The sequence below is a fragment of the Phascolarctos cinereus genome, unplaced genomic scaffold (genome assembly GCF_003287225.1).
Source record: "Phascolarctos cinereus isolate Bilbo 61053 unplaced genomic scaffold, phaCin_HiC Scaffold_1;HRSCAF=81, whole genome shotgun sequence".
Classification (NCBI taxonomy): Eukaryota; Metazoa; Chordata; class Mammalia; order Diprotodontia; family Phascolarctidae; genus Phascolarctos; species Phascolarctos cinereus.
In genome coordinates, this window is record NW_027555514.1 from 189,336,345 (window position 1) to 189,364,203 (window position 27,859).

The window sequence follows — 27,859 nt, forward strand, 5'->3', positions numbered from 1 at the left end:
TTTAAAAGTCATATTTCTTTTTAAGCAATATACGTATGTCTAACTGATTTCTTGTGAACCAATTATGTTATTTACAACATTTTGCCTTTATTGCACTTAAAATTCCAGACATTCTCCCTTATAATAAGCCAAATCAGGTCTATCATAATTGAAAGATGATCAGTTGCTAAAGATGGCACTGGTAAATACTATCAGTAAGTTGGTGAACAATGATATAACTTTGTTACAATAAAATAGGGATTATGCATAAAATACCATGGAAAGATATATTTTAGCCAACTAGACTCAATTCTAAGCTTCACTTTTTAGAACTCATTTAATATCATACTCTATAGATTTGATGTACAGCAGTTTTATAGGAAATTAACTGAGAATCCAAAGCCTGGTAAAAATACATTTTTTCCTCAGATCTTTCTTAAATAGGAAAGAAAAGTGCCAATGTAGCTATTCATCCAATGTGTGTCATAGCATGCAATATTTCAGAACTAATGATTCTTTCATCATCTTGTGTTCTCTCTCTGCTTTTTGCTGTTCAACCACACGAGCAATGCTAGAACTTCTGTAAACAAAAAAAGCTCTTTAACTGAAATGGGACAGGAAGTGCTCCAGTTCTTTTAATCAATGACATTTATTACCATGCTTTAAAGTAACCAAAATACACTGACAGCACAATCTCCAAAGTACTCAAAACATTTCTTTTTAAAGCCAAGGCACCTTCTCTTGGTTTTATCTGTTTGTCCACAAAGACCAAAGTGAAAGTCCTGGGAATAAAATAAGCACAACAAACTGTAATTTACTCATATCAATTCCATATCCTCTACATGAGGGTAAAATTATCAACTCTTGTAAAGATATTATAACAAAAGCTCAAATGACCCCACATGATACAGAATTACTACCAGGGAGGAAATATTTCAAGCATAACAGGCACATTCCATTGAACAACCATTTTCATTTTGGAATATTTACATTTACAATAACTACCTAGACGGTATTCAAAATGGTCCAGAAACAATGTAAACGAAGTCTTAGGATATTTTGGAAAACATGTATGATCAAGTAACCAAAAACAACAAAAACATATCCAGTTTCTAAGACATTAAATATTCTTCATCCCTTTATTGCTCCTAAACACAAAAATTAGGGGGAAAGGGGAAGGCTGAGCTAGCAGTCTACTACTGGTGGTCACATAACACCAAAGGGGCAAACCTGAGTTTGCACTCCAAAGAATACCAGGTTGTTAGGCTCTCAGGCCAGATGAGGGGATACCTTACAGTCTAAGAAGGATATATATTCACTTGTGTGCTCCCCATCATGGTCCACATCACCTTTCAAAGAAAGATGTTATCTTCCCTAAAATAACATTTCACAACAGACATTTGGTGAAAAAGCCAATCGATAGGGAATAGTGGACCAATTACATATAATTTTGGTTTAGTAGCAAGAGATCACAACTTCTAATTATCTAAGAAAGAGACAATGATAAAGGACCTCATCACAGAAGCAGGAGTAAAAATATTAAGTTGTGTCTAGTACTTACTCGTATTTGTTTAAACCAAGTACATTTTTCAAAGATTTTTATACTTTGTCATAAGCCTGATTCCTCATACTATACCAAATCCTCTTTTGGGGAAAATAAACCTTTGTGCAAATGTAGGCTTGGATATGAATGGCAAAGGTCAGTGGAAGAATTGCTCTCTGCTCCCCCAAGCTGTGGGGTGGATGGGACCAAAGTACTCATTTGCTCTGGTTTTGTCTTGGACACACAAGATATAAGTTCCTCTCTGGTAGGTATCTATCTGGCTTGAACAAGAACAGAAATACAACCCTTCTATTGTACCTTTCTCAGAATGAAGCACAAATCAGGCCCAATGTCTTTTAGTCTCAAGTCAGGAGAGAAGCTTGGTATTTTGATTACTGTGGCAGCCATTAGAGCTATAAGCAATCTGTATATCACTTTATTACAGATCTTGAGGCAGAAACAAGATCTCGAAGGACCAGCAGCTAATTTTAAACTATTTTCTCTACAACAGTCTCCCAAGCTTGTTGAGTGTACAAAAAAGTGTTTGAATATCTCTGTTTATATATACCTGTCTACATTCTCTTTATATATATATATATCTTTCTCTCTATATTCAGCAATAACAAAATGTTCACTGCATCTGAATACCTGAAAAGTAATTTTAAAATTTGATTAATTTACTTGCTAATATAGATGGGGAAATTTCAATAGTTTATAAATACAGTTGGGGAGAACAGCTACAAGAGTTTCCAAGAGAAGCTTCCCCAAATAGCTTTTCACATGGATTGTCCCTATAGGTACAATATAACAGAAAGATCATCATGGATTACAAAAATAGAAATGCATATAATTGTTAATACATATGCACAATTTATGCTGGAATGATGCACAGAACAAATCTGTGGTTCCTGCAGGAAATATATATTACAAATCACTCAAGTAAATTTGATAAAAGAAGTTCAGGTCCATTTTAAAGGCTGAAAACTTATAATTTAGCAAACAGCCTATTTGGTTTCTCTGAATAAGACTATACAAAAAACAAAGTAAATGAAGTGACACCAACACACACAATTAAATGAAAAGAACATATGGAGCTAAGGTGCAAAACTACTGTCTTTTAACTTACTGTCCTCCATGCCACATGGGTTTTTCCAAGCATCACATCATGTGCAAATCTACTGTAGCTATCAACATCAAATGAAAGAGGACTGAATATTCTGAATTTTCCTGTTGTTGAAGGTTAAAGCAAGGCCTTCAACATGTACAATCACAGATTTTGGTCAACAACTGCACGTTGTTCAGACCACTGAACTGTAGATAGCAAATTAAATTCCAAAGCCCAGTCTTGTCCACTCTTCATGTGATTCTGGATGTTCAATTCAGCAAATGATTCATGAGTTTAAATGGAAACAATCTTCACCCTGGGGGAAAAAAAACTTTAATACCAAAGGAATTGCAAAACAAACTTTAAACTTGTGATAATCTGCTTTTCTGCCTCAATTAAACATCTACATGCAAAACAGTTTGTATGATTTTTTTTTTTTGGCTAGGCAATGGGGTTAAGTGATTTGCCCAGGGTCACACAGCTAGTAAGTGTTATGTGTCTGAGGCCGGACCTGAACTCAGGTCCTCCTGAATCCAAGGCCAAGTTTGTATGATTTTTAAAAAATATATTCAAAGAGTAGTAGGTTGACTTACTGTTCTTCAATTTAATTTGTAATTAAGATGTTCCCTAATCAATAACAGTCATTGAAAAACCAATTTTTTTCATATAAAAATAAAATTTCAGATTAAAAAAAGGAATGTGAAAGATTGATTATTTATAATGTTCTTCCTTTATTAATCCAAGAGCTCCTACAGCAACTGGTGGAATGAAGACAATTTCAATATGACAAAGCAGCACACTGAAGATATCTAAAATGACATAAACCCCCTATCTACAAGACAACGGTTTCTACTAAAAAGCTTCCCCATAAGGAGTATCAGGTGCTCTTTAAACACTCAGGTAAAACACGTTTTAATATTTAGACAGTCATGCCATTTCATTTGCTCATCATGACAAATGACATAAAAATTTCATTTTAATCTAAACTTTTGGTTTGGGGAGAGACAGACTACAAATAAAACACCTACCATAAAACACTTCAACAATTATCAATTTAACAAACACTATATACTCACAGGAATTGTTATTAGCTTCTGTTTTTACAGCCTTGGTATGTCTGCTTGAGTTCTGCTGAGATTTGCTCTGCTCCTCTCCAGTTAGGAGAGCTTTTATTTCGGAGGGAATTTTTCCTTGATCCATTGCCATGCACCACTGCTTGTACTGAAATAATGTACAATATATTTAAGTAAAATTCAGTCAACTCGTATTCACAAAACATTTATCATGCACTTTCTATGTGCAGAGAAATGAAACCAAATGGGAAATATACCAAGAAATTATGACACAATCCTTGCCATTATGAAGCTTACATGGAGAAGAGCAGGGGTCCCACACATAAAACCAGTAACTATACTACAAATGGGTAAATAAAAGCACAGAAAAGAGGTTCAAAGTTATATTTAAGGTCAAAGATAAAAGCACTAAGATTAAAATGGACTGGGAAAGGCCTAATGTAGAAGGTGGAACTTAAACTGAGACTTGAAGGAGGCTAAGGAAGCTAGGAGCTGGAGATAAGGAAAGAGAAAGTACAAACACGTGGGGGAAAGCCAGAGGAAAAAACTCAGAATATGGAGTTCAAGGACTAGCAAAGAGGCCAGTGTGACTAGGGGGAACCAGATTATAAAAGGCTTTGTATTTGATCTGAGAAGTAATAGGGAACCATTGGATTTTAATGAGTGGGGGTAGGGAGGGGATATGATCAGACCTGTATTTTAGGAAGATCAATTTGACAGCTGAGTGGAGGATGGATTGGAAGGGGAGAAAGATAAAGAAGGGAGACCAACCAGCAGGCTACTGCAATAGTCCAGGAATGAAGTGACAAGGACCTGTATAAGTGTAATGGCTGCGTCAGAGAAGAGAAAAAAAGTATATACAGTAATGGCTAAGTATAAGAAGTATAAATAGCAATGGCAGTTCTTTTCATGATAGCAAAGAACTGGAAACTGAAGAACTGGCTATCAGTTGGGGAATGGCTGAACAAGTTACATATACATATGTGATGGAATGCTATTGTGCTGTAAGAAATGACGAAGGGGATGGTTTTAGAGAAACCTGAGAAGACTTGTATGAACTGATATAAAGTGAAGTGAGCAGAATCAGAACAATTTATATAGCAACAATAACATTGTAAAGACAAACAACTTTGCAACATAGGAACTCTGCTAAATACAATGGGACCAGTTCCAGACGACTCATGATAAAACATGCTATCCATTCCCAGAGAAAGAGAGGTGTGGGACTCGGTGCAGACTGAAGTACATTTTACCCCAACTTGGCTGATACAGAAATTTATTTCGCTTGATTATACATGTTTGTAACAGGTTTCATTTTTCTTGCTTTCTTAGTGGGTGGGGGAGAAGTAGATGGAGGGGAGAGAATTCAGAACTGAAAAGAAAATAAAACTGATTTTTTTAAGTAGTAATAACAGTACTTGACATAGATTGGATATGGAGGGCGGGGTGAAAGACAGTGAAGAGTTAAGGGGAGGCAAAACAACAGTCAGAGAGAGAAACTGGAGATAGACAAGCAGATCTAAGAGTCATGTACACAAAGATGATCATTGAAATCATGGAAGTTGATGAGATCACTGAGTGAAATATCATAGGGACAAAAGAAAATAAGATCCAGGACAGAGCCTTGGGAGGGACCTATGGTTAGCAAGTGTGACAGAGAAGGAAAGATCAGACAGGAGAACTAGGAGAGGGCAGTGTCACCAAAACCATGAGAAAAGAGAGTATAAAGGAGAAAACTGTGATTGAGTGTCAAAAACTGCAGGGAAGTCAAGAAGGTTGAAAATTGAGAACTCAAATGAATATCATAGAGAAGGCAAAGGAGTGTGAATGGTCTGCAATATATAACCAACAAACAACTCAGGAGAAAAACAAGAGTAAAAGAAATCATTAAGGAATTACGTGACAGAAAGAAAAGATTGACTGGTTATGTAGCAAGAATGGAGAATGACAGGTGGACGGTCGAAGGGTTCCTGTGGTACCCTCACAATAGCAAAAGAAAGCAAGGAAAGCCTCCGAGACATTGGGTGGACCCCTAGGGAGAACTTTTGGGAGGACATGGATAAGACTTACACAAGATGGGCATGTAAGGATGTGTTGTGCTCTGCATCATTAGAGGGAACTCATGAATCAATGAGATCACATATCTTTGGAGCATATGTCTACCTTTATAGAGTCCCAGCCTCTCCTACAGTCAGGGAGGTGAATCTTCTTTCTATAATATTGAGAGGAATGGGGCACAGTATTTCCCACAGGACTAATCCCCTTTCCTCCACAGGTAAAAGAGACCTGGCAACACTTTGCCTAACAAAAGTTCTGAAGAAAGCAAAATGTATTGAGAATCAATAGGGAGGTTTTTATGCCAACCACAAACATTTACATATATTTATATGTTTAAGTCCATAAGCCAAAGCAGTGTGGTATTCGAAGCAGTGGTATCAAAATCAGTAAGTAATCGATCTCTGCAGAACACATACTAATTTAGAAAACCACAAGTTAACATTATCCATGTTTTATTTTTATTTATTTTGTTAAACATTTCCCAATTACATTTTAATCTGATTCAAGCACTTGGGAGTTTTGCCTGTGAGTTTGACACCTCTGAACTGTAGTAAAGAAAGCTGGATTTAAGAGTCTGTAAAACATGGATTAGAATCCAGTCTCAGGCAGCTACTAGCTGTGTGACCCAGAGCAACTCATTTAACCTCTCTCTGCTTCAGTTCCCTCATTTAAAAAATGGAAATAACATAGCATACCTACCACAAAAGATTACCATGTGGATCAAATTAAATTTTGCAAAGCATTTTGTAAACATTAAAGCACTATTATATAAATGTAAGAAAATCCCCATTCTGCCACTTAGGTAACTGATTCTAGGCAAGTTTCACTCCTTCTTCCTCCATTCTACACATCTATCCTTTCTCTTCCCCTTCTTCAAACTCTCAGAATGGAACCAAACTAGTCTCAGGAACTTTATTTTTCTTATTTAACTCCATTAGTAGCCTTCAAAAACATTAAGGTTCTAAATGAACACTTGTTCCTTTTCCCCTTATTTGAACATTAGCATTACATTTCTTTTTAATTATGCAAATAAATGTAATTTTCTAGATTTCTTTGGACTCGTGTTTATATTTCAAACTATATTCCTACTCCTATCTGTTTTTTTTCATCAGAAATTCTTTAAAGTGTTCTATTCCATTAAAAATCTATTCCCTCCTGCCTCTTCCCCCCCAACACCCCCCCCCACCCCCATAGAACTGTACTCAGTTTTTCAGGGTAAGTTATTCTTGGTTGGAAGTCTATCTCTTTTGACATCAGGAATATTGTATACAAAAATTTCCTCTCAATTTAAGTAGTTGCGCCAGGTCTTGTGAGGTCCCGACTATAGACCGTTTGGTGCTTGAACTGCTTCTTTCTGGATACTTGTACTATTTTTTTTCTTTGACCTGAGAAGTCTGGATTTGGCTATGACATTCCTGAATTTTTCCTTTGGAAGTTCCTTTTAGAAGGTGATTGGCGGATTCTTCCCCTCTTCACTTCACCCTCTGGCTCTAATAAAGCTGGGAGGTTATTTATGATTTCTTTTTTTTTTTTCTTTTTTTTTTAAATTTTTAGGCAATTCGGGTTAAGTGACTTGCCCAGGGTCACATAGCTAGTAAATGTCAAGTGTTTGGTCTGAGACCAGATTTGAACTTAGGCCCTCCTGACTTCGGGGCCAGTGCTCTATCCACTGCGCCATCTAGCTGCCGCTATTTATGATTTCTTGAAACAGAGTGTCCAAGCCTTTCTTTTTTTCTTGTCATAGTTTTCAAGGAGATAATGATTCTTAAATATCTCTCCTTGACCTGTCTTCCAGAGATTTCTACCCTCAACGTTTTGTTCATATACTCACCATCTATTTTTTTGCATTATAGCTTAGGGTCTTATCTCCCCTAGGCTATACTATAAGGGTCTCAAGAGCAAGGACTATTTCTTATTTATTTTTCTTTCTACCTCACAAGTATCTCACAAGGTGTTCTGTAATCAATAAATGCATGCAGGATAAAGAGAAACTATAAAATGCGCCTACAAAAATGTTCCCGACATACAATTTTCAGTAGGACATTAATATGCCAGTATAGTGATTCACCCTATATATTAAGTTCAAGTTCCTCAGCTTGGCATTCACAATCAACTAACCTTATATTCTCTCTACTTGAATAAGCCATTTTTGGGATCCCTATACAAATCCAGTACTTCAACCAAGCTACATTATTTACCTCTTCCACTACCAACCTCACAAAATTGTTACAAAGAAAAGTTCCAATAAACAAAGGGCTACCTAAACATGAAGTACTATTACTCTGCCTCCCCACAAATTATTATACCCCAGAGGATGTCTGGCTAGTAAGGCTACACCAGAGTCAACCTTATAGCTTGCAAAACTTTCTAGTGTGGGCCAAACCAGATTAAAATGTAATTGGGAAAAAATGAAAATACAATAAAACACAGGTAATGTTAATTTGTGGTTTTCTAAGTTGATAGGAAGCCACAGGAATCCATTTCTATTTAAGTATGACAGCACTAATCTATACTATATAGTATCTAACAAATCTTCTTCTCTGTCATAAATTAAATTTGTTGCTCTTTTGCTAAGTGAATGGAGACAGTCATTGGATTAGAAATAAAACTAAAATGAACAAAATAGAAATGCCTTACCATTTCCAGTTCTTCTCTGAGACCACAGATTGCTCTCTCCCGACTAGACACCAATTCTTCCAGATATTGATATCTCAGCTTCTTTCTGGCCCTACATTCTCTTGCACTCTGCCGGCTTCTCTCAAGCTTTGCCTTCAAGTCAATTTTGGCTGGCTTCCGACCACGTTTACCTGGTTTCTTTACTTTGCCTCCAACTACCTTCAAGAAGAAAGAAAAAATATCAAGCATTTCCTTATCAATAGGATTAGGATGTAAACTATTACCAGTCTTTTTTTTGGGGGGGGGGATGGCATTTGAGGTTAAGTGACTTGCCCAGAGTCACACAGCTCGTGTCTGAGGCCAGATTTGAACTCTGGTCCTTATGACTCCAGGGCCAGTACTCTATCCACTGCACCACCTAGCTGCCTCTCCATTACCAGTCCTATGACTAATATTGCACATTGGCAAAAAGGACACTTTAAAAATAATAGTAAGGGATAGGTTAAAAAAATCAAGGAAGCAAAATCCTATCAAATGAACTGTGGATGGGAGCCTGACACAGACTTTTTTTAAATGATTTTTTTCTCCTTAAGAAATAGAAGGGGACAAAAAAAAAATAAAGACTTTGATATTATTAAAACATAACTTTTTGGAGCAGCTAGGTGGTGCAGTGGATAGAGCACCGGCCCTGAAGTCAGGAGGACCTGAGTTCAAATCCAGCCTCAGACCAAACACTTGACACTTACTAGCTGTGTGACCCTGGGCAAGTCACTTAACCCCAATTGCCTAAAAAAAAGTAAATAAAAATAAAAAAATAAAATGTAACTTTTTTCATGGAAGTTATCAATTTTTTTTAAGAAAGACTAGCTTACCTAGGTATTTGGCTGCTGTTGCTACTCTTCAAACCTATTCAAGTTCAAAGGTATCAACAGGAAGTCACAAATGTTTCAGATAACGCTGTTCTTTTTTAGTGCCAGAGACAGAAGCCTAGATAATTTCTACAGGTTCAGAGTTTTCCCTACAATTCCCAGGTTCCAGAGAGACCTTACCTGTCCTGCCATTCATAAGCATGGAATCACAAAATCACAAGAGTTGTAACAGACCATAAATCATCTAGTCTACCTACATACCAGTTGCATGAGTACCCTCTATAACACCCCTGACAACTGGTCATTCAGTCTTGGTCTGAACTCCATTGATGTAGAACTCACTATTGTATGAGGTAACCCATTTTATTTTTGGATAGCATTAGTAGGAATTTTTTCCTTATAGCAAGTTCAACTTTATTCCCTTGTAATTTGCATCCATTAGTTCTAGTTTTATCCTCTAAAAAGCCACAGAAAATAAATGTAATCCCTCTTCCTCGTAATAGCCCTTCAAATAAGTACTCATAGCTAGCATGTCCTCATTAAGGTCTTCTCATTTCCAGGTTAAAATCTGCAATTTCTTTAATGATTCCTTGCTTTCCATGGCATAAAATGGTCACAATAATCCTGATCACCCAACATCCTTGTTAGCGTCCTTTAGAAAATGTGGCACCTGAGACATAATATGACACTGCACAGCACGGAGTGTTATAGGGCTGTAACCACTGTTGTTCTGGCCACTACAGTACATTCTTATTCATGCAACCTAAGATTACATTTGGGTTTTTTGGTGTTTTTTTTTTCAAATCACATCACACTAATAACTCCAACAAAGATTTTAGCCAATTAAAACTCAAATTTTTTCATACAAAAAAATTAAATCATAAAATTATACTGGAACTAAGTTCAAGACTTTACATTTATGCCTCTAATATTTCATATCTTTTTACTTTAGTCTATCATCCCAAAATACCAGAATCTTTTTGGAATTTTGTCACCCAAAGCATTACTTAACCCTTTCTAGATTTCAATCAGCTACAAATTTGTTAATTATGCCATCTATATAGTCATCCAAGTGATAGATAAAAATTCTGGGGAGGAATGGGTCAAGGGCAGAACAACATGCTAAAACTACTACACATCTCCTAGTAGATAGGGTCCATAAGGATACCATGACAGCCTGCCCAATGTCTCCTATAAATCCAGATGTTCTACATATACAAAATCCCCAGATCTTCCAATTATCTTCCTGGCCACATTTTAGGTGACTGGAAAATTGGTGCAAAGTTGAAAAATGGGGACTTCTAGTCAAGATGACATAGGGAACGGCTACAAAAGAGAGTCCTTAAATTAACCAGTTCAGGTCCTCATAACTTCTCTCACCTAGGCTATCACAATAGCCTCCTACCTGTGAATTGGTCCAAACCATCTGGAAATCAACCGGAATTATGCTAAAAAAAATTAACTCTAATATCTATATCCTTTGATTCAATGATCCCATTGCTAGGCACATATAGCAAGAAGGTCACAGAAAGATCTCATATACACCAAAATATTTATAGCAAAACTTTTTGTAGTAGCAAGGAACTGGAAACAAAGCAGATGCCATTCAGTTGTGGAATGGCTAAACAAATAGAAAAGGAATGGGTTAGTGGTTGGCAGTTGCACTGGTGTTTTTAAAAGAATGATTCTTAAAATTGAAGAGGGAGGGGATACCCATCAATTGAGGAATGGCTGAACCAGCTGTGGTATATATATGAATGTAATGCTTTAAGAAATGATGAGCAGGCAGATTTCAGAAAAACTTGGAAAGACTTATATGGACTGATGCTGAGTCAAGTGAGCAGAACCAGAACATTGTACACAGTACATTGTACACAACAACACGGTATGATGACCAACTTTGATAGACTTAGCTCTTCTCAGCAATATAATGATCTAAGACAATTCCAAAAGACTCATGATGGAAAATGCTATCCACATCCAGAGAAAGAACTATGGAATCTGAATGCAGATCAAAGCATTCTATTTTCTCTTTTTTTTTTTCTTGTGGTTTTCCCCTTTTGTTCTAATTCTTCTTTCACAATATGACTAATGTAGAAATATGTCTAATACAATTGTACATGTATAGCCTGTATCAGATTGCTCACCATCTTGCAGATGGTGAGGGAAGAGAGGAAGAAAAAAATTTGGAACTCAAAATCTTATAAAAGTGAATGTTGAAAACTATCTTTATGTGTAATTGGAAAAAATAAAATACTATTAAGTGGCAGGGTAAAATGAAGACCAATATATTCGTTGCTTTTCCTCTCATAAAAACAAACCAAAAAAGTGGAGAATTAAAGCTATTATCTAGAAAAAAAAATGAAGAGGCCTGTCATTCCTCCAGGTTAAGGTTAATGTCCCACTTCAACGAACCTAGGACTAATTTCAAGCCCGGTTTATCGGAAGTAATTTAGGCTTTTTAAAAACAACTAATTATACCACAAAATGAGATCAATTAGACTCTACAGATGGAGAAACAGAGACGTTGAAAAGTTAAGTGTCTGGTTCAAGATTGTACAGTGAATCAATGAAATAAACAAGAACTGGTTCCTGATGTCTTGAGATTCTAACAGCTTCTCTATGGACAAAAATCAGGTGACTTTTGTATAAAAAAAAGAATAAAAAATACAAGCACATGAAAATTCTTTTAACAATAAGTAATTTAAAAATTTTTTAAAGTTTAAAAACTAATGATATGTCATTCTACATCATAGTTTCTCAAATACTGGGATGATATATTTAATTATTTTGCCCAATCACTGCCACACAGACAAAGAAAACACCAGGATATTTCAATGTCACTGTCAGTCAGTCAATAAACATTTCTTAAGTGGCTATCATGTGCCAGACACTGTGCTAAGCTCTGGAGATATAAATGAAGAGGGGGAAATAGCCCTTGCTCTCAAGAGGCTTACAATCTAATGAGAGACAACAAGCATGCAAAAATACAATATAAATGTACAATACACAATATAAATAAGAAATGATTAAAAGAGGGAAAACACTAAAATTAAGAGGGGTTGGTAAAGGGTTCCTGTAAAAGACTGGATTTTAGTTGGGACTTGAAGGAAGCCAGAGAAGCTCAAGAGAATGTAGGTGACTTGTTCAAGGTCACACAGTTATTGGTGGTACCTGGGATGAGATTTGGATCAAGATCCTCCTGACTCTAACTTCAGCACTCTATTTTGCCATTCTGCCTCTATCAGGATAATGAAACAATAAAGGTTTTTTTTGAAGGATGTCACATATTGCTCAATGGCTTTACTTCTTAATTGCAAAATGTGACAAATACACAGGAAAACATAAAATTCAGCACATGAGAACAGAATGCAAGTTGTAATCTAATGATAGATACCTTCATTCCTGAGGATCAACTAGTTTTTAACATTTATTTCTAAGAACTTTCTAAGCCGATTTCTAAGAACTTTCTATTACTTATGTCACTAGGACTACAGTTTTCTATTATAATCAGCAAAGGAAGAACAACTTGATCTTCCTGGGTCTCAAGCCCTGAAAAGAAAGACAAGATGTCTCAGGAAGTAGAAAGTTAAGAAGAGCCTTCCCTTTAGTGGTGCATCTATGTGAATTGGCAAGGCAAAAAACAAATCATAAGGAGTTTCATCTTTTTAAATGAAATTTAACAAGAATAAGTTTACAGTAGAAGCACAGAAAATATATCAGGAAAGGTACAGCTTTGGTTTAAGAGCAAAACAGATCCTTGTATCTTCTCATTTGCCATGGTGCCCAGTCAGAAAGGTATTCTGACTGCACAGCAACAGGGAGTCCATCAAGTCTGAGAAGCCCCATTTCCTTCTGCACTGAACTTTTTATGTCTTAGGATGTGACTTGGAAGCTATACCAACAACTCAAGACTTAGTATTCTGGACCAATTAAGGATGATTTCATTGCCTTTTTAGGGGAAAATCAGCCTAGGGTGTGTGACTTAGTAGATAGTTCTCCTCCCACAGGGAGAATTTCCCTTTTCTCTTCTGTTGCTGGTGCCGTAAAGATGAATTCTCATGGCAGCCAGCTCTCTAAAGGAGTTATATAAGGCAGCTAAAGCAGGAACTACTTCTACTGCTCCAGGCTGGCTTTTTTTGTGTTATAGCCTACTTTGGACATCTGGAGAAGCCTATGGATCCCTTATCAGAATGTTTTTTTAATTACACAAAATAAAATATACAGGATTACACAGACAGACAAAGGTTAGTAAAAATAAAGACGCAATCAGTTCATGGGCCCCAGGTTAAGAACTTCTGTTCCAGAGGAGGTACAAATTTCATCTTTAAACAAGTTCTTTCCCCTCTGCCAGTAAAATGAAAACAGATTAAAAGGAGATGGTACAAGTCAAGAAGTGAAGGACAAAATACTTAAGGAAGTAGTCCTTTCTCTATTCAGAGGTAAATGATCACATTATGTGTTTCCTAGTCCTAAAGAAGACAAGTTTCAATGAAATTTTTAAAAATCTATCTAAAAATCTAATATATACTGACAAAGATATGAAAATCTTTCCTGTTTTCCAGCCTGGTCACTGCTCTTCATCACTATCCTACAAGAGTTAAACCAGAATAATTCATATTGTGATCCCAAACCAAAATAACTGGATAAAATAAAATTTGTAGAGTAAACTCTAGGAAAGTTTTACGGAAATCTGATGTGTGCTAGAGTCAATCAAAACTAGATGCCATGGAGTTCAACAGGTCATCCTTGGGAGCTCAGGAAGGACCTCTTTGAAAAGACAATTTGTATACCCTCATTCCTGCACAGTCATGCAAAACATAGCTTCATATTAACTATGTTGCAAAAGAAAACAGACCAAAAACCATAAAATAAAGTTTTTTAAAAAGTGTGCTTAAATCCACATTCAGACTCCATCACTTCTTTCTCTGAAGGTAGACAGCATTTTTCTCCATAAGTCCTTTAAAATCGTCTTTGATCACTGTTTTGCTGAGTATAGCTAAGTCATTCACAGCTGATCATCATACAATATTGCTGTTAACTCTGTACAATATTCTTCTGGTTCTGTTCACTTCACTTCACATCAGTTCATAGAAGCCCGGTTTTTGTTTTTGTTTTTTCTGAAACCATCCTGCCCACCATTTCTTATAGCAAAATAGTATTCTATTACATTCATATACCACAACTTGTTTACTCATTCCCAAACTGATGGGCATCCCTTTGATTTCCAATTCTTTGCCACCACAAAAAGAGCGGCTATATTTTCGTACATATAGATCCTTTTCTTTTTTTTCTTTTTTATCTCTTTAGGATACAGACCTAGTAGTGGTATTGCTGGGTCAAAGGGGATGTGCAGTTTCCTACCCCTTTGGGCATAGTTCCAATTTGCTTTCCAGAATAGATGGATCAGTTCACAACTCCACCCACAATGCATTAGTGTCCCAATTTTTCCACATCCCCTTCAAACATTTGTCATTTTGCTTTTCTGTTGTATTAGCCAATCTGGTATGTGTGAGGTGATATGTCAGAGTTGCTTTAATTTGTACTTCTCTAATCAATAGTGATTTAGAGCATTTTTTTCATATGACTATAAATAGCTTTAATTTCTTCTTCTGAAAACTGCTTTTTCATATCCTTTGACCATTTATCAATTGGGGAATGACTCATATTCTCATATATTTGACTCATAGTCTGGAAATTTTGATACACTGTTAACATGTATTATCTCACTCAAGGTTAGCCATGCTCCCCATCAGAGAAGGTACCAAGGGACATGGCAACCACAATTCAGACTCTGGCTCCTTTTGGGACACTTATCCTCTAAGTTCCACTCCTCTAGGTCCCTCTGTAAGTTCTTCCTCCAGTTCTAAGCTTGGATTCCTCAGCAAGCCTTGCCCTAATTTATTTTTTGCTGGAGATTTTCTTCTACATATTTTCATACTTCCTGTGTACCACTGAAGCACTGAGACTGTCCATCTGTTATTCCTCACTTTCATATGTCCAATCAACCCACCTCATTTTTTCATCTTCATACATTTTCTCAATTATAACCTTTGTCACTTCTGGAGTAGAGCTCTTCACTGTAAATATACTATGGCCAACTCGTAGTCATAATGTATCTTTCTACTGCCCTTTGGACTACCTAAAACTCGATTCCTAAGAGACTGTGGCATTCCACCATTAACAACCCTATAGTATTACCTTGACAGTATCCATGATGAGAAGATGGGTCTTTGTGCTAGGGACATTTTTGAATTGTAAGAACTGTGCAGCTTTCCACATTCAATCCAGACTGCTCTCTTGCTCCTATTTAAATCTGTACTCAACTCACTGTCCAATTCATTATGCCTATCCCAAATACATGCTTCAAAAACAAAGGTTTACCACTTTAAATCTTAAAAATATCCTTCAGCCAAGGATCTAAAAGCTCACTTAAAACAAGTTTCATGGGGGCAGCCAGGTGGCGCAGTGGATAGAGCACCAGCCCTGGAGTCAGGAGGACCTGAGTTCAAATACAACCTCAGATACCTGACACTTACTAGCGGTGTGACTCTGGGCAAGTCACTTAACCCCACTGCCTATCCCTCCCCCCCACCAAAAAAAAACCCCCAAACACAAGTTTCATGGTGACCATTTTTTAGAGGGGAGACAAAAAGAACATGGAAGTGATCTGTACAAAAAGTGATCAGGACCACAGCTTTAGGATTCTGCAACTCTAACTCTACACTAAAAAACAAGCTCTTGCTCTGTCAGTGTGTATCCCTCTTGTTGCCAACTACATAACCTTAAACAAAGGAAAATCTTTGCTTAGTTCTTTGTGCTTCTTGTCTATTTCTGTTTTTCTTTGCTTAGTCTGTCTCTGTTGTCATAGCAGAGGACACAAAAACTGCAAATCAAAGCTACTTTCAGAAAAAAAGAAAGGAAGGAAGGAATGGAGAGAGGGAGAGAGAGGGCAAGCCTCACTTGGCAAAATAGTTACTAGTAGTATAAAAAGATCAAGTTCAAAAAAGTAGCAAAGAGGATCACAGGTAGTAACAATGATTATATCTGTTCTTTGCCAGAGATGAAAAAATATGCAGGCCAGACAAAGAAAAATGACATGTATTAATTCAAGTCACTTGGAAAATTAATTAGCTTACCATCATAAAATATGATTAAATTTAAATGACATTTAAATCAACCCTTGAAGGTTGCTTTAACATTGTGACTCCCCCATGCTCATTTAAGTCTTGTTAATTATAATCTCTCAAATTCATCCCTTCCTCTCTGTTTCCCCTGTTCCCACTCTAATACAGACACACTTACGTTACTTTTCTAATTGGTCTCTCTGCCTCCAGATTCCTCCTTACTCTAATTCATCCCATATATTGCTACCAGATTAACCTTCTTATAACAATTCTTTGATTATGTAACTCTTATTTAAGAACTTATAATAGTTTCCCCATTGCTTATTGAATCAAGTCCAAATGTATCATTGTAACAGTTGAGGCTCCCTGTCCAGCCCCAAGCCCTCCCTTTCTTCTCTAACAAGTATTCTGAGATTCAATCCAGCTAGTCTCCAAGACATACTCACTATCCTTATTCCTACCTCTACATCTTTACTCATGCTTTGTTCTCCTTTTCCTTACTCTCCCCAGTACTCTAAATGTTCTCCTCCCTTTCCTCAACAATGCAAATCCTATACTTCTTTCAAAGCCCAGTTAAAGATCAACTTCTCTCTGTCTCTCTCCCTCTCTCTCTCCCTCTCTCTCTCTCTCTCTCTCTCTCTCTCTCTCTCTCTCTCTCTCTCTCTCTCTCTCCCCTCCCTCTCTCCCTCTCTTTTTTAGGCAATTGGGGTTAAGTGACTTGCCCAGGGTCACACAGCTAGGAAGTGTCAAGTGTTTGTTCTGAGGCCAGATTTGACCTCAGGTCCCCCTGACTTCAGGGCCAGTGCTCTATCCACTGCACCACCTAGTTGCCTCTAAAGATCAACTTCTCTTCTAAGAAGTCTTCCCTTCCCAATGGCATTTCCCTTTTCTGTACTCCTGCTTTCCTTAGGGTTGGCATCATACAACATACAATTTAGATAAGATACAATCTCTTCTTTTTTTTTAAACGTCTGACTTCTTGGAGTCATTTCCTTTAGTCCTGAATTGTGATTTTTATCAGTGTAAGGGCATTCTAGTGTGGAAGCTCTCTCCTGTAATTTTTCAGTAACTAGAATCTTACATAATTCCAGCTTTCCCATATCTATCCTGGCATGATCTTAGGGTCAGATCATTTAACCTCTTTAAGCCCATTTACTAATTTGTGAAAAGAGGTGGTGGACTAGAAGATCTCTAAAATATCAGTCCCTTTCAGCTCTAGATCTACATGATTCTATGATTTGCCTGGTGCAGCAAAAGGGTGAGTAATCTGTCATGGCCACACAGCTGTCAGAGGCAAGTACTTGAAGATCTTACTGACAACAAATATAGTACTCTACCTCTATCTCCTATGCCTTCTATGCTAACCACTCCCCTCACTAGCACCCAGAGCCAACTAAATGAATTTAGATTTAAACTGTTTTCATGAGAAACATTTCCTCCACTGGCTTCCATTATGCTTTGCACTCATGCTGCCTATCATTCTTTCAGGTTGGCAAACTGCAGAAGATGCCTGAGAAAATTGATGTTACAAGGTTAAGAATAGTGATATTTTGTTATGAGCATACATCCTCGGAGAAAGGTTAAATGTTTCTAAAGCAACTTTTTTTCTGGAGTTTCCAGTCAATCGGGCAAGTGAATGAATTTAATTTGATTTCCTGACAAGTATTTCCTCCACTAGCTGCCATACTCCAGGGCAGGGATTCTTAACTTTTTTTTGCATCACAGACGTCTTTGGTGGTCTGGTTAAACCTGTGGGTCACTTCTCACAATGTTTTTAAGTACATAAAATAAAATAAATAGGATTGTAAAGAAAGTCAATTATATTGAAATATAGTTATCAAAATATTTTTTTTAAAAAACATAAGTTCACAGAACCTAGCTAAGAACTCTTGGTCTAGAGTCAATCTTTTAAGTTAGGAACTACCTCCAGGATGGTGCCTATTGAAATGCACATGTTACTTGGCAAGAAGAAAGACTATCAATACATTGGTACCCACTGGTAAGGATGAATTTAGATTAACTGGCTTTTACCTAGAAAGCAAGAACAGAAGTCTGTGGAGATGATATACAGTACAGATGATACAGCTAGGATGGAAAGGGCAGGAAAGATCTAGAGGATGAAGTACAACCCCAAGGAGGAAACTTGGTGGTTTCTGTTTGTTTTTTGTGGAGGTGGTGCATAGCCAGGAGGCAACATGAGAACACCAAGAGACCTAAACTTTGGCACAATTTTGCTGCATAATGATTGGAGGACAGATATGTGATGACAATGACTAATTTATATTATGCTTTAAAGTTTTCCAAATAATAACCCAATGAAGCAGGCACTATACCTATTATGATTCTCATTTTACAGAAGAGAAAGCCAAGACTCAAAGAAATTAAGTAACTTGACCAGAATGATTTGGCTATTAAGTGCTAGAGACCAAATTTGAACCTTACTCTGACTCCAAGTCTAGTACTTTTTTTTTACAATGACTACAAACATGCCAAAAATCAGTCTTTGTACTCCTCAATCAACTTTATATCTTTGTGTTACAAAGGGGAAATCAGAAGGAGATAAAAGGCCACCATTACTAGACTGCAACCAAAGATGGTCCTATGTTCATCCTCTCCTGTGAAAGGTAGGGCTGGGCCCTAATCTATAATATGATGCCCTAAACCTGGCAAACTAGGCAAATGATAGACCATTAGCAGACCTTAGACTGTGGCTGGATGACATCTAGAATACTGAAGAAGAGGAGCAGTATGAGAGTGAAAGTCAAGACTTATATAATATAATAATGACAAAAGTTTTTGCATGTGATTCCTGACCTCCAGATACTAGATATGTAAATTTTGTATTGCAGACATGGTAGGTAAGGGGAAGTAGATTTTCTCTTTTTCTTTTTTCTTTTTTTTTTTAATTAATTAGTTTATTTTTAGTTTTCAGCAATCACTTCCATAAGCTTTTGGGTTTTAAATTTTCTCCCCCTCCTTCTCCACCTCCCTCCCCAAGTCGGCATACAATCTGATATAAGCTCTACATATACATTCCAATTAAACATATTTTCATATTAGTCATGTTGTAAAGAAGAATTAGAACCCACAGGAGGAACCACAAGCAAGAAGAAACAAAACAGAAGGAAAAAAAAGTAAATAGTATGTTTTAATCTGCATTCAGATTCCACAGTTCTTTCTCTGGATGTGGATAGCATTTTCCATCATGAGACTTTTGGAGATGTCTTAGTCCTTGCATTGCTGAGAAGAACTAACTCTATCAAAGTTAGTCATCACATAAGGTGGCTGTTACTGTGTACAACGTTCTTCACGTTCTGCTCACTTCACTCAGCATAAGTCCATACAAGTCTGCCTGCTCATCATTTCTTATAGCACAACAGTATTCCATTACATTCATATAGCACAACTTGTTCAGCCATTCCCCAACTGATGAGCATCCCCTGAATTTCCAATACTTTGGCACCACAGAAAGAGCTGCTATAAATATCTTTGTACATGTGGGTTCTTTTCCCATTTTTATGATCTCTTTGGGATACAGACCCAGAAGTGGTATTGCTGCATCAAAGGCTATGAACATTTTTATAACCCTTTGGGCATAGTTCCAAGCTCTCCAGAATGGTTGGATAAGTTCATACATAACTCCACCAACAACACATTAGTGTTCCAATTTTCCCACATCTCCAACATTTATCATTTCCCATTTTGTCATGTTAGCCAATCTGATAGATGTGATGTGGCTCCTCAGAGTCGTTCTGATTTGCATTCCTCTCTAATCAACAGTGATTTAGATCATCTTTTCATATGACTATGGATAACTTTAATTTCTTCCTCTAAAAACTGCCAGTTCATATCCTTTGACCATTTATCAATTGGGGGATGACTTGTATTCTTATAAATTTGACTTAGTTCTCTATATATTTTAGAAATGAGGCCCTTATCAGAGACACTAGTTGTAAAAATTCTTTCCCAGTTTTCTCCGCAAAGTGGATTTTCTTAAAACATGTATTAGTACACTTGCATGTTCTGAGAGAAGCAGTTTGGGGCTATGCATAATCTCCAGCATTCCACTTCTAGTTTCATGAACTAAGGAAGCTATACAACTGATTTATATAAGCCCAACTCTTGGAATTACATCATGGCCCCTTCAGTGAAAAATAACTGAAGAATATTTAGTTTCCCTAAAGTTGGGAAAATAAGACCTAACAAATGAAAAGTTAACAATACTACAAAGTATCTGTGTCAAGTGAGTGATGTCATAACAAGTAAATACCTAAAGTCTGTCCTGGTCCAAACTTCTAATCCTGTCACCCAACTTTCTGCCAAGTTTATCCAAGCTTGTGCCTATCAGCTTTGTTCTGTTGGTGTTGCTACTGGGAATCAATCAGTTTATTATCTGTAGCTGGGTAAGTCAGTCAATCAAAGTAATGTGCTAATAAAGCCAAAGCCACAGTGAATCCCTGTGTGGAGCACTTAGCTCTATTCTGTTCATTGGTTACAGACTGCAACTCTACCCACCTCTCTCAAAAATACAGGCTGTTATGAGAAGTGAGGGGGATGGAGTGAGAGTAGCAGTAAGAAAGTGAATATAGACCAGTGCACTACTAGAAAAATAATTCAAAATATCCACTTCACTAATGATGGCTCATAGTTGCATTCTTTATATGCAAATAATACCAATGATACTACCCACACATACATTTCTCTCCCTTCCTAGTTGTGTCATTCTTCTTTCTTTTTTCCTTCCTACTATTATCTTTTCAAAGAGGTAACAGAGGAGATAAAGGGCTGGACTTGGAAATCATGAAGTCATGGCATCAAATCCTGCCTCTGGCACTTGCTAGCCATGACCCTGCGCATATCACATAACCTATCTGAACCTCAATTTCCTCATCTACAAAATGGGAATAATACCTGTAAGTACTTTCCTCAGCAAGTGGTTGTGAGACTCAATTTGAATAATATATATAGACTTTGGAGGAGAAGGGGTACACATGTCAATATTGCCACTTTATGACTTTGGACAAGTCTTATGTAAAAGGAAAGGAGGGTCAGACTAAGGGATTTCCAAAGTCTCTTTCAGCTCTAATGCTCTAAAACAATCTGCATAAATTATACAAAGAAAAGGGCAGATCTGAGAGCTATAGAACTACAGTGCTTATAGATTAGAGAAATGCAAATTAAAACATTACACTTATCAGATTGGCTAATATAACCAAAAAAAGGAAAATGATAAATGGAAAGGTGGGAAAATTGGAATACCAACACATTGTTGGTGGAGTCGTGAACTAATTCAACCATTATGGAGAACAATTTGGAACTATACCCAAAGGGCTATAAAATTGTGCATACCCTTTGATCCAGCAATACCATTACTAGGTCTGTATCCCAAAGTGATCATAAAAATGGGAAAAGGACCCACATGTATAACATACAGTCCTAGATTATGGACATCTGTGCATATGTGTATGTATACATATATACATACACACATATGTGCATATATCCACACTGCTTTGGGAGGCAGAGGGAAGGAAGGGAAAAAATAAAGTAGAAAGGGTACAGCAAAAGGGTACAAAAGAAAACCTATAAGGAAGCAAAGAAAAGTTGGACAGCTCTGAAAACAATGTGTAGCATTTATTATATAGGTTTTCTTGAAATGGAAATTTATTGCTTTATATTGAATCCTCTCTTCTGTTCTGCTGTGTACATGACAATTTTTTTTCTTTTTGTACTTAAGTTTAAAATAAATTTTAAAACTTAAAATAAAAAAGAATGAATGACTGTTCATTTTGCTACCAGCATGACCCCTAAGAAGACCACTCTGGCAGATGAGTAGGGAGAATTGAGGCAGGAAGACCAAGCAGAACAACAGTCCAGACCTGAGAGGTGAGGGCCTACTTCAAGGTGGCAGTTGTATAAGTGGAGAGAAGGAGACAGATACAAGAAATGTTGTGAAGGCAGAAATGACAAAACTTGGCAAAAGACTGGACATGTGGTAAGAATGAGGATGAGACTGCAAGCCTGGGTGACTGGAAAGATGGAGGTGCCTTCAACAATAATAGGGAAGTTTAGAAGAAGGGTGGATTTTGAGTTTGAGTTACCTATGGGACATTCAGTTCAAGATTCCCACAGAGTTCAAATCCCACAGAGTTCAAAAATTTACTTTTCTCTTCTCAAGAGTCCCACATGACCCTCCCTCCCCCCACCTCAGCAGAGAACTTCAGCTTCATACTCAGTGAAGAAAATTAGGCCATTCACCCAGAGCTCCACCTTTTCTCATGATTTTCAATTCAAAACTTCTAAACATTATTCCACATTCTCTTCTCCTTTACTTCAGTTTCTGGTGAAGAGAGGGCTTTTCTTGTCAAGGCCAGCCCCTCTACTTGTTTCTACTTGTTCCAACTCCAGGTGCTCCATCTGGCTTTTAAAGCCCTTTATAACCTGATCCCTTCCTATCTTTCCGGTCTTCTTACACCTTATTTACCTTCACTTACTTTGCCATGTAGTAATGCTGGCCTCCTTGCTGTTCCTCTCACCTTATACTCCCATCTCCCAACTCCAAGAGTTTTCACCAGCTATTCCCCATACCTGGAATTCTTTCCCTCCTCATTTCTACCCCCTAACTTTCCCTTCAAGTCTCAGCTAAAATCCCACTTTCTGCAAGAAGTCTTTCCCCATCTCTGCAATCCTAGCACCTTTTCTCTGTGACCACCCCAATTTATCCTTTAAATATCTTGTTTGTACACAGTTGTTTGCATGTTGTTTCCTCTATTAGACAGTTCCTTGACAGCAGAGACTGTTTTTAGCATTTCTTTATATTCCATTACTTACTCAGCACAGAGTCTGGCACATAGTAGGGCTTTTAAAAAGTATGATTGACTGATCCTTTACTTGCTCCTTCCCTGCTGCCTACACAAATCCCTCACTTGACCCTATTATATACCTCCCTTCCTATGATTCTCCCCCCTTTATCAATCAAATTCCTAGAAATGGCTGCTGCCTCTATTTCCTCTTTTCTCCTGGATACTCTCTGTCTCTTCTCAAGGTTTTTAATGACACTGCTTTCTCTTGGTTCTCCTCCTACCAGTCGGGCCACTCCTTGTTAATATCATTTGCTGGACCAATCAAATGAGTATTTATTTCCCTAGTTCTGCTTATTTTTCTTTTCATCAGTTCATATGTTTTCTTATGCTTCTTATATTCATCACATTGATCATTTTCTAACAGTGCAATAATGTTCCACTGCATTCAGGGACTACACCTTGCTTATCCATTCCCTAATTGCTAGGAAATGGCTTTGTTTTCAATTCTTTGCTACTACAAATATTTTAATGTACAGAGTACCTTTTGTTTCTTTCTTTTTAATAACTGACCTCCTGAGGACATATGAATAGCAGTAGAATCTCTGGGTCAAAGGGTATATAATTTGAGTCACTTTCTTAGTAAATTACTTTCCACAACTGTTGAACCAATTCACATTTCTACCAAAAGCGCATTAAATGTGCCTATCTTTCCATAACTCATCTAGCCTCCTACTTTTTTAAAAAATTACTTCCCTTCAACAAGCATTTATTATAAAAGCTTAATATGCCTGAGGCACTTATCCCATAACTTAGGGTACACCCCAAGGCTCTGTCTTGGGCCTTCTAATTTCTTTACGTAGTCTCCTTTTTTGGTGATCCTGTCAATTCAATTATAATCTCCATGCAGATGACTCCAAAATATATATCTGATTCTTCTCTCTCTCCTGAGCTCCAGTCCTGTATCACCAACTGTCTATTATACATTTCAAACTGTACATCCAATAGGCATCTCAAACTCAGCATGTTGTAATGGAAATCATCATCTTTCCACCAAAATCTGCCCTTCTTCCTAACTACCCTATTCTATGAAGGGCATTACCATTCTTACCAACACTCGAGTTTACAACCTCAACATCATCTTCAGCTCTTCTCTCCCCCCTCACTCCACATATAGATGCCAAGTCTTATCAATTCTACCTCCAAAGCATCTCTAACTCAAATACCATAACCACCTTCCCTTGTCACTTCTCACCTGAACTACTGAAATAATAGACTTCTCTTTGGTCTCCTGCCTCCAGTCTCTTCCTTCACCAATACATATCCCACAGAACACCACCAAAGTGATATTCCTAAAGCAAATGAGCTAGAAAATAACAGAACAAACAAACAACTCCAGTGATTCCTGATTGCCTCTCAGATCAAATACAAACCCCTCTGTTTGGCATTTAAAGTCCTTCATAACACGACATCAATCTGCCTTTTCACGATTATTACATATTTCTCTCCTTCACATATACTATGCTCCAGCCAAACTAATCTATTTGCTTATCTTCATACACGGCATTCTATCTTCAATAACAGTCCATCTCCAGTCTCTATGCCTTTGCACTGGCTGACCCTCATGCCTGAAAGGCATTTTTTCCTCTCTTTCATCTCTTAGAATCCTTTGCTATTGTTTAGTCATTTTCAGTTTTGTCCAACTCTTCATGACATCCTTTTTTTTGAGGGGGAGTATCTTGAGGGAGTATTATCTTGGCAAAGATACTACAACGGTTAGCAATTTCCCTCTCCAGCTTATTTTACAGATGAGGAAACTGAGTCAAACAGGGTTAAGTGACTTGCCCAGGGACATACAACTAGTGTCTGAGGTCACATTTGAACTCAGGCCTTCCTGACTCCAGGCCCACCACTCTACCCACTAGGCCACCTAACTGCCCCTTAGAATGCTTAGCTTCTTTCAAAGCTCATCTTAACCATCACTTACGATGCAATACTTGCTATCTCTCCAACCCTAAAATTAACTTGAATTTACTTTGTGTCTACTTATGTGTACCCTTATTTCTCACATACCATGTAAGCTCTTTGAGAGCAGAACAGTTTCATTTTTTTGTCTTTGTCAATAATGTTTAAACATAGTGCCTGAGCCACGGCAGACACTTAATAAATACCTGTTTATTAAGAGGAAAGTTGCTTTTGTGGAAAACCAGAATGCAGTTAAAATTAGAAGGGAAATAGGTGGGGAACTGATTCAAATTTAAGACTAAAAGCCATTCCTCAATGACAAATGGTTAAGGGATATAAGCAGGCCGCTTTCACAGGAAGAAATCCAGGCTACCAACAACCATATAAAACTGCTTCAGAGCACTAATAATTAGACAAAAGCAAATTAAAACATTTCTGAGATTTGACCTGAAACCCATCAGATTGACAAGGATGACAAAAGAAGAAAATGTCAAATGTTGAAAGGGCTGCAGGAAAATAAGCACAGTGATGCACTGGATAATTGTGAAGTATTCCAGTCATTCTGGCAAGTAATTTGGAGCTATACTCCAAAAATCACTAAACTCTGACCCTTTGACCCAGCTATACCACCACCAGATCTATACCCCAAAAAGATCAAAGAAAGAAGAAAAGGACTCAAATGTACAATCATATTTATGGCAGCTCTTTTTGTAGTGACAAAAAAACCCTAGAAACTAAAGGGGAAAATCCACCTACTAGAGAATGACTAAACAAATTATGGTATATGAATGTAATGGGATATTGCTGTACCATAAGAAAAGATGAAATGAACAATTTCAGAGTCACTTTCTTAAAGGAAGTTTCAGAGGAAATTGGAAACAAGCTTATGAAATGAAGAAGAGTGAAATAAACAGAATTGGGAGAATAATTTCTACAATGACAAAGCACTATAAAAAAAAAAACCAAAAATTCTGAAAGACTTTACAACTCTGATCAATGCAATGATCAGTCCAGAGGACTGAAGATGAAACATACCTTACCTATCTCCTGAAAGAGAGATGATGACACGACCAGGCTAAACCATCACAGAACTAAGGTAATTCTTACCACCCTACCTTTGTATGTATGTAACAACAGATACACCTCCACATCAGAAAAGCTCTAATGGGAGAAAAGATGAGGAAAACAATTGAGATATGACAGAGGAACAGATGACGTAAAGCGGCTAGTCACCAGAGAAGCATTTGGAAGGCCTGATTTCTACTTCAAAAAAGCCAGTTTTAGAAATGTCTAATTCCTTCTTATTCATGAGGATGAGTTTCCCAACATTTAAATGGGAATAGTATCTTATCCTTAGGAAATTTGCTATATAAGCTACCCTCATACTAACAAGTATAGACAAAAATAGTCACAGGACATTTTGGTGTATGAATTCAATATGATAGCATTAGCTACAAAAGTAGTACCAGAGTAAATACCCTGAATAAGAGAGAAATTAATAAGAGGAAAGTAGGACATGAAAGTTGCCCAGCAAGATTCAGTCATGTCTGTTTGTGACCCCATTTGGGGTTTTATTGGCAAAGATACTGGAGTGGTTTGCTATTTCCTTTTCCAGCTCATTTTACAGATGAGGAATTGAGGCAAACAGGGTTAAGTAACTTTGCTCAGGGTCACACAGCTAGTAACTGTCTGAGGCTAGATTTGAACTCATGAATATGAGTCTTCCTGATTCCGAGCCCAGGACTCTAAACAGTGTGGTGACTAGCTGGTCTTGCTAAAGATCTCTAGAGGAGACCAAATTTCAGGATCTCATGGAAAGAAGAAAGTAGAGAGGCAAGGCTGTCCTGGCCATAAGAAGACCTTTCAGGGGTAGAAGTGGTTTCACCCTAAAGGGATTTTGAGCAAAGAAAAGGGGGAGAGTTTGCCTAGGGCACACTAATCAAAGGAAATTAATCCAGTTAAGGATTCCCAAACTAAGAGGAATGGGAGACAATAAGATACAACCTGACCTAGGGCCGAGAAGTCCAAGGAAATTACTGCAGTCACCTAGTGAGTGAGCACCCCCCAATTAAGAGGGATGGGAGCCAACAAGAGACAAGAGGGCTAATTTTTCACCTAGGTGAATAAAGAAAAGGAAAAGGCCAGGGGTGGACAAACAGACCTGGGCTGGCCCTGGGGTGAAGGCTAACTCCCGAGGAGAGGAGCCTTCGGAGGGCTGTGCCCCCCAAACTCCTCGCCACCCCTGGACGAAATTCAAAAGTGTATCCCGCCGGCCGGAGGCGTTTACTGCCCCGGGCAGAGCTCCCCACGCCTCCGGGTGGCCCTCGACGATCAGCCGAGCAGGGTCGGCAGCCGCGGCTGGCCTGGGCCAGGGCTTACCTTGCTGTCATCCATGTCCGCAGGCTCTCAGGCCCGGCCTCACAGCCTCGCCCGCCCGCCCGCCCGCCCGGCTCCGCCCCCGGGGAAGGACAGGGATTTATTTTTTCAACGCGTCCTCAGGTCTAGCCTCTAGCCCTTTCGGATCCCGAGGTCCCAGGGAGAGGGGACCTGTTCAGAAATGAGCCGGGGAGCCCCGGGAGCGGCCCCAAACGTCCCCGTCAGCCGCCGCGGCCTCCTCCCCCTCCATGACAGTTTCTCCCGTGTGTTTATAGAAGCACCAGGGAGAGGAGGGGGCCCGGAGGGAGTTCGGTAAAGGAGTCCCTCGGCTGGCGTAGACAAGAGGAT

General features: G+C 37.9%; 1 protein-coding gene across 1 annotated transcript; it reads right to left on the bottom strand.

Annotated features, from left to right (window-relative positions):
* Positions 1–609: 609 nt before the first annotated feature.
* Positions 610–27,590, bottom strand: CREBL2 (cAMP responsive element binding protein like 2). The gene is made up of 4 exons (XM_021001600.2): positions 27,515–27,590; positions 8,396–8,593; positions 3,704–3,848; positions 610–2,943 (listed from the first exon to the last, which is right to left on the bottom strand). The coding sequence occupies exons 1-4, from the start codon at positions 27,527–27,529 to the stop codon at positions 2,939–2,941; spliced, it is 363 nt and encodes a 120-aa protein (XP_020857259.1). The 5' UTR covers positions 27,530–27,590; the 3' UTR covers positions 610–2,938.
* Positions 27,591–27,859: the final 269 nt, after the last annotated feature.

Bases quoted from the DNA above. Each gene is read 5' to 3' on its own strand.
- CREBL2 (XM_021001600.2), bottom strand. The intron at 3,849-8,395 runs GTAAGGCATTTC...ACATTATTTCAG, and splicing joins TCAGAGAAGAACTGGAAATG to TACAAGCAGTGGTGCATGGC.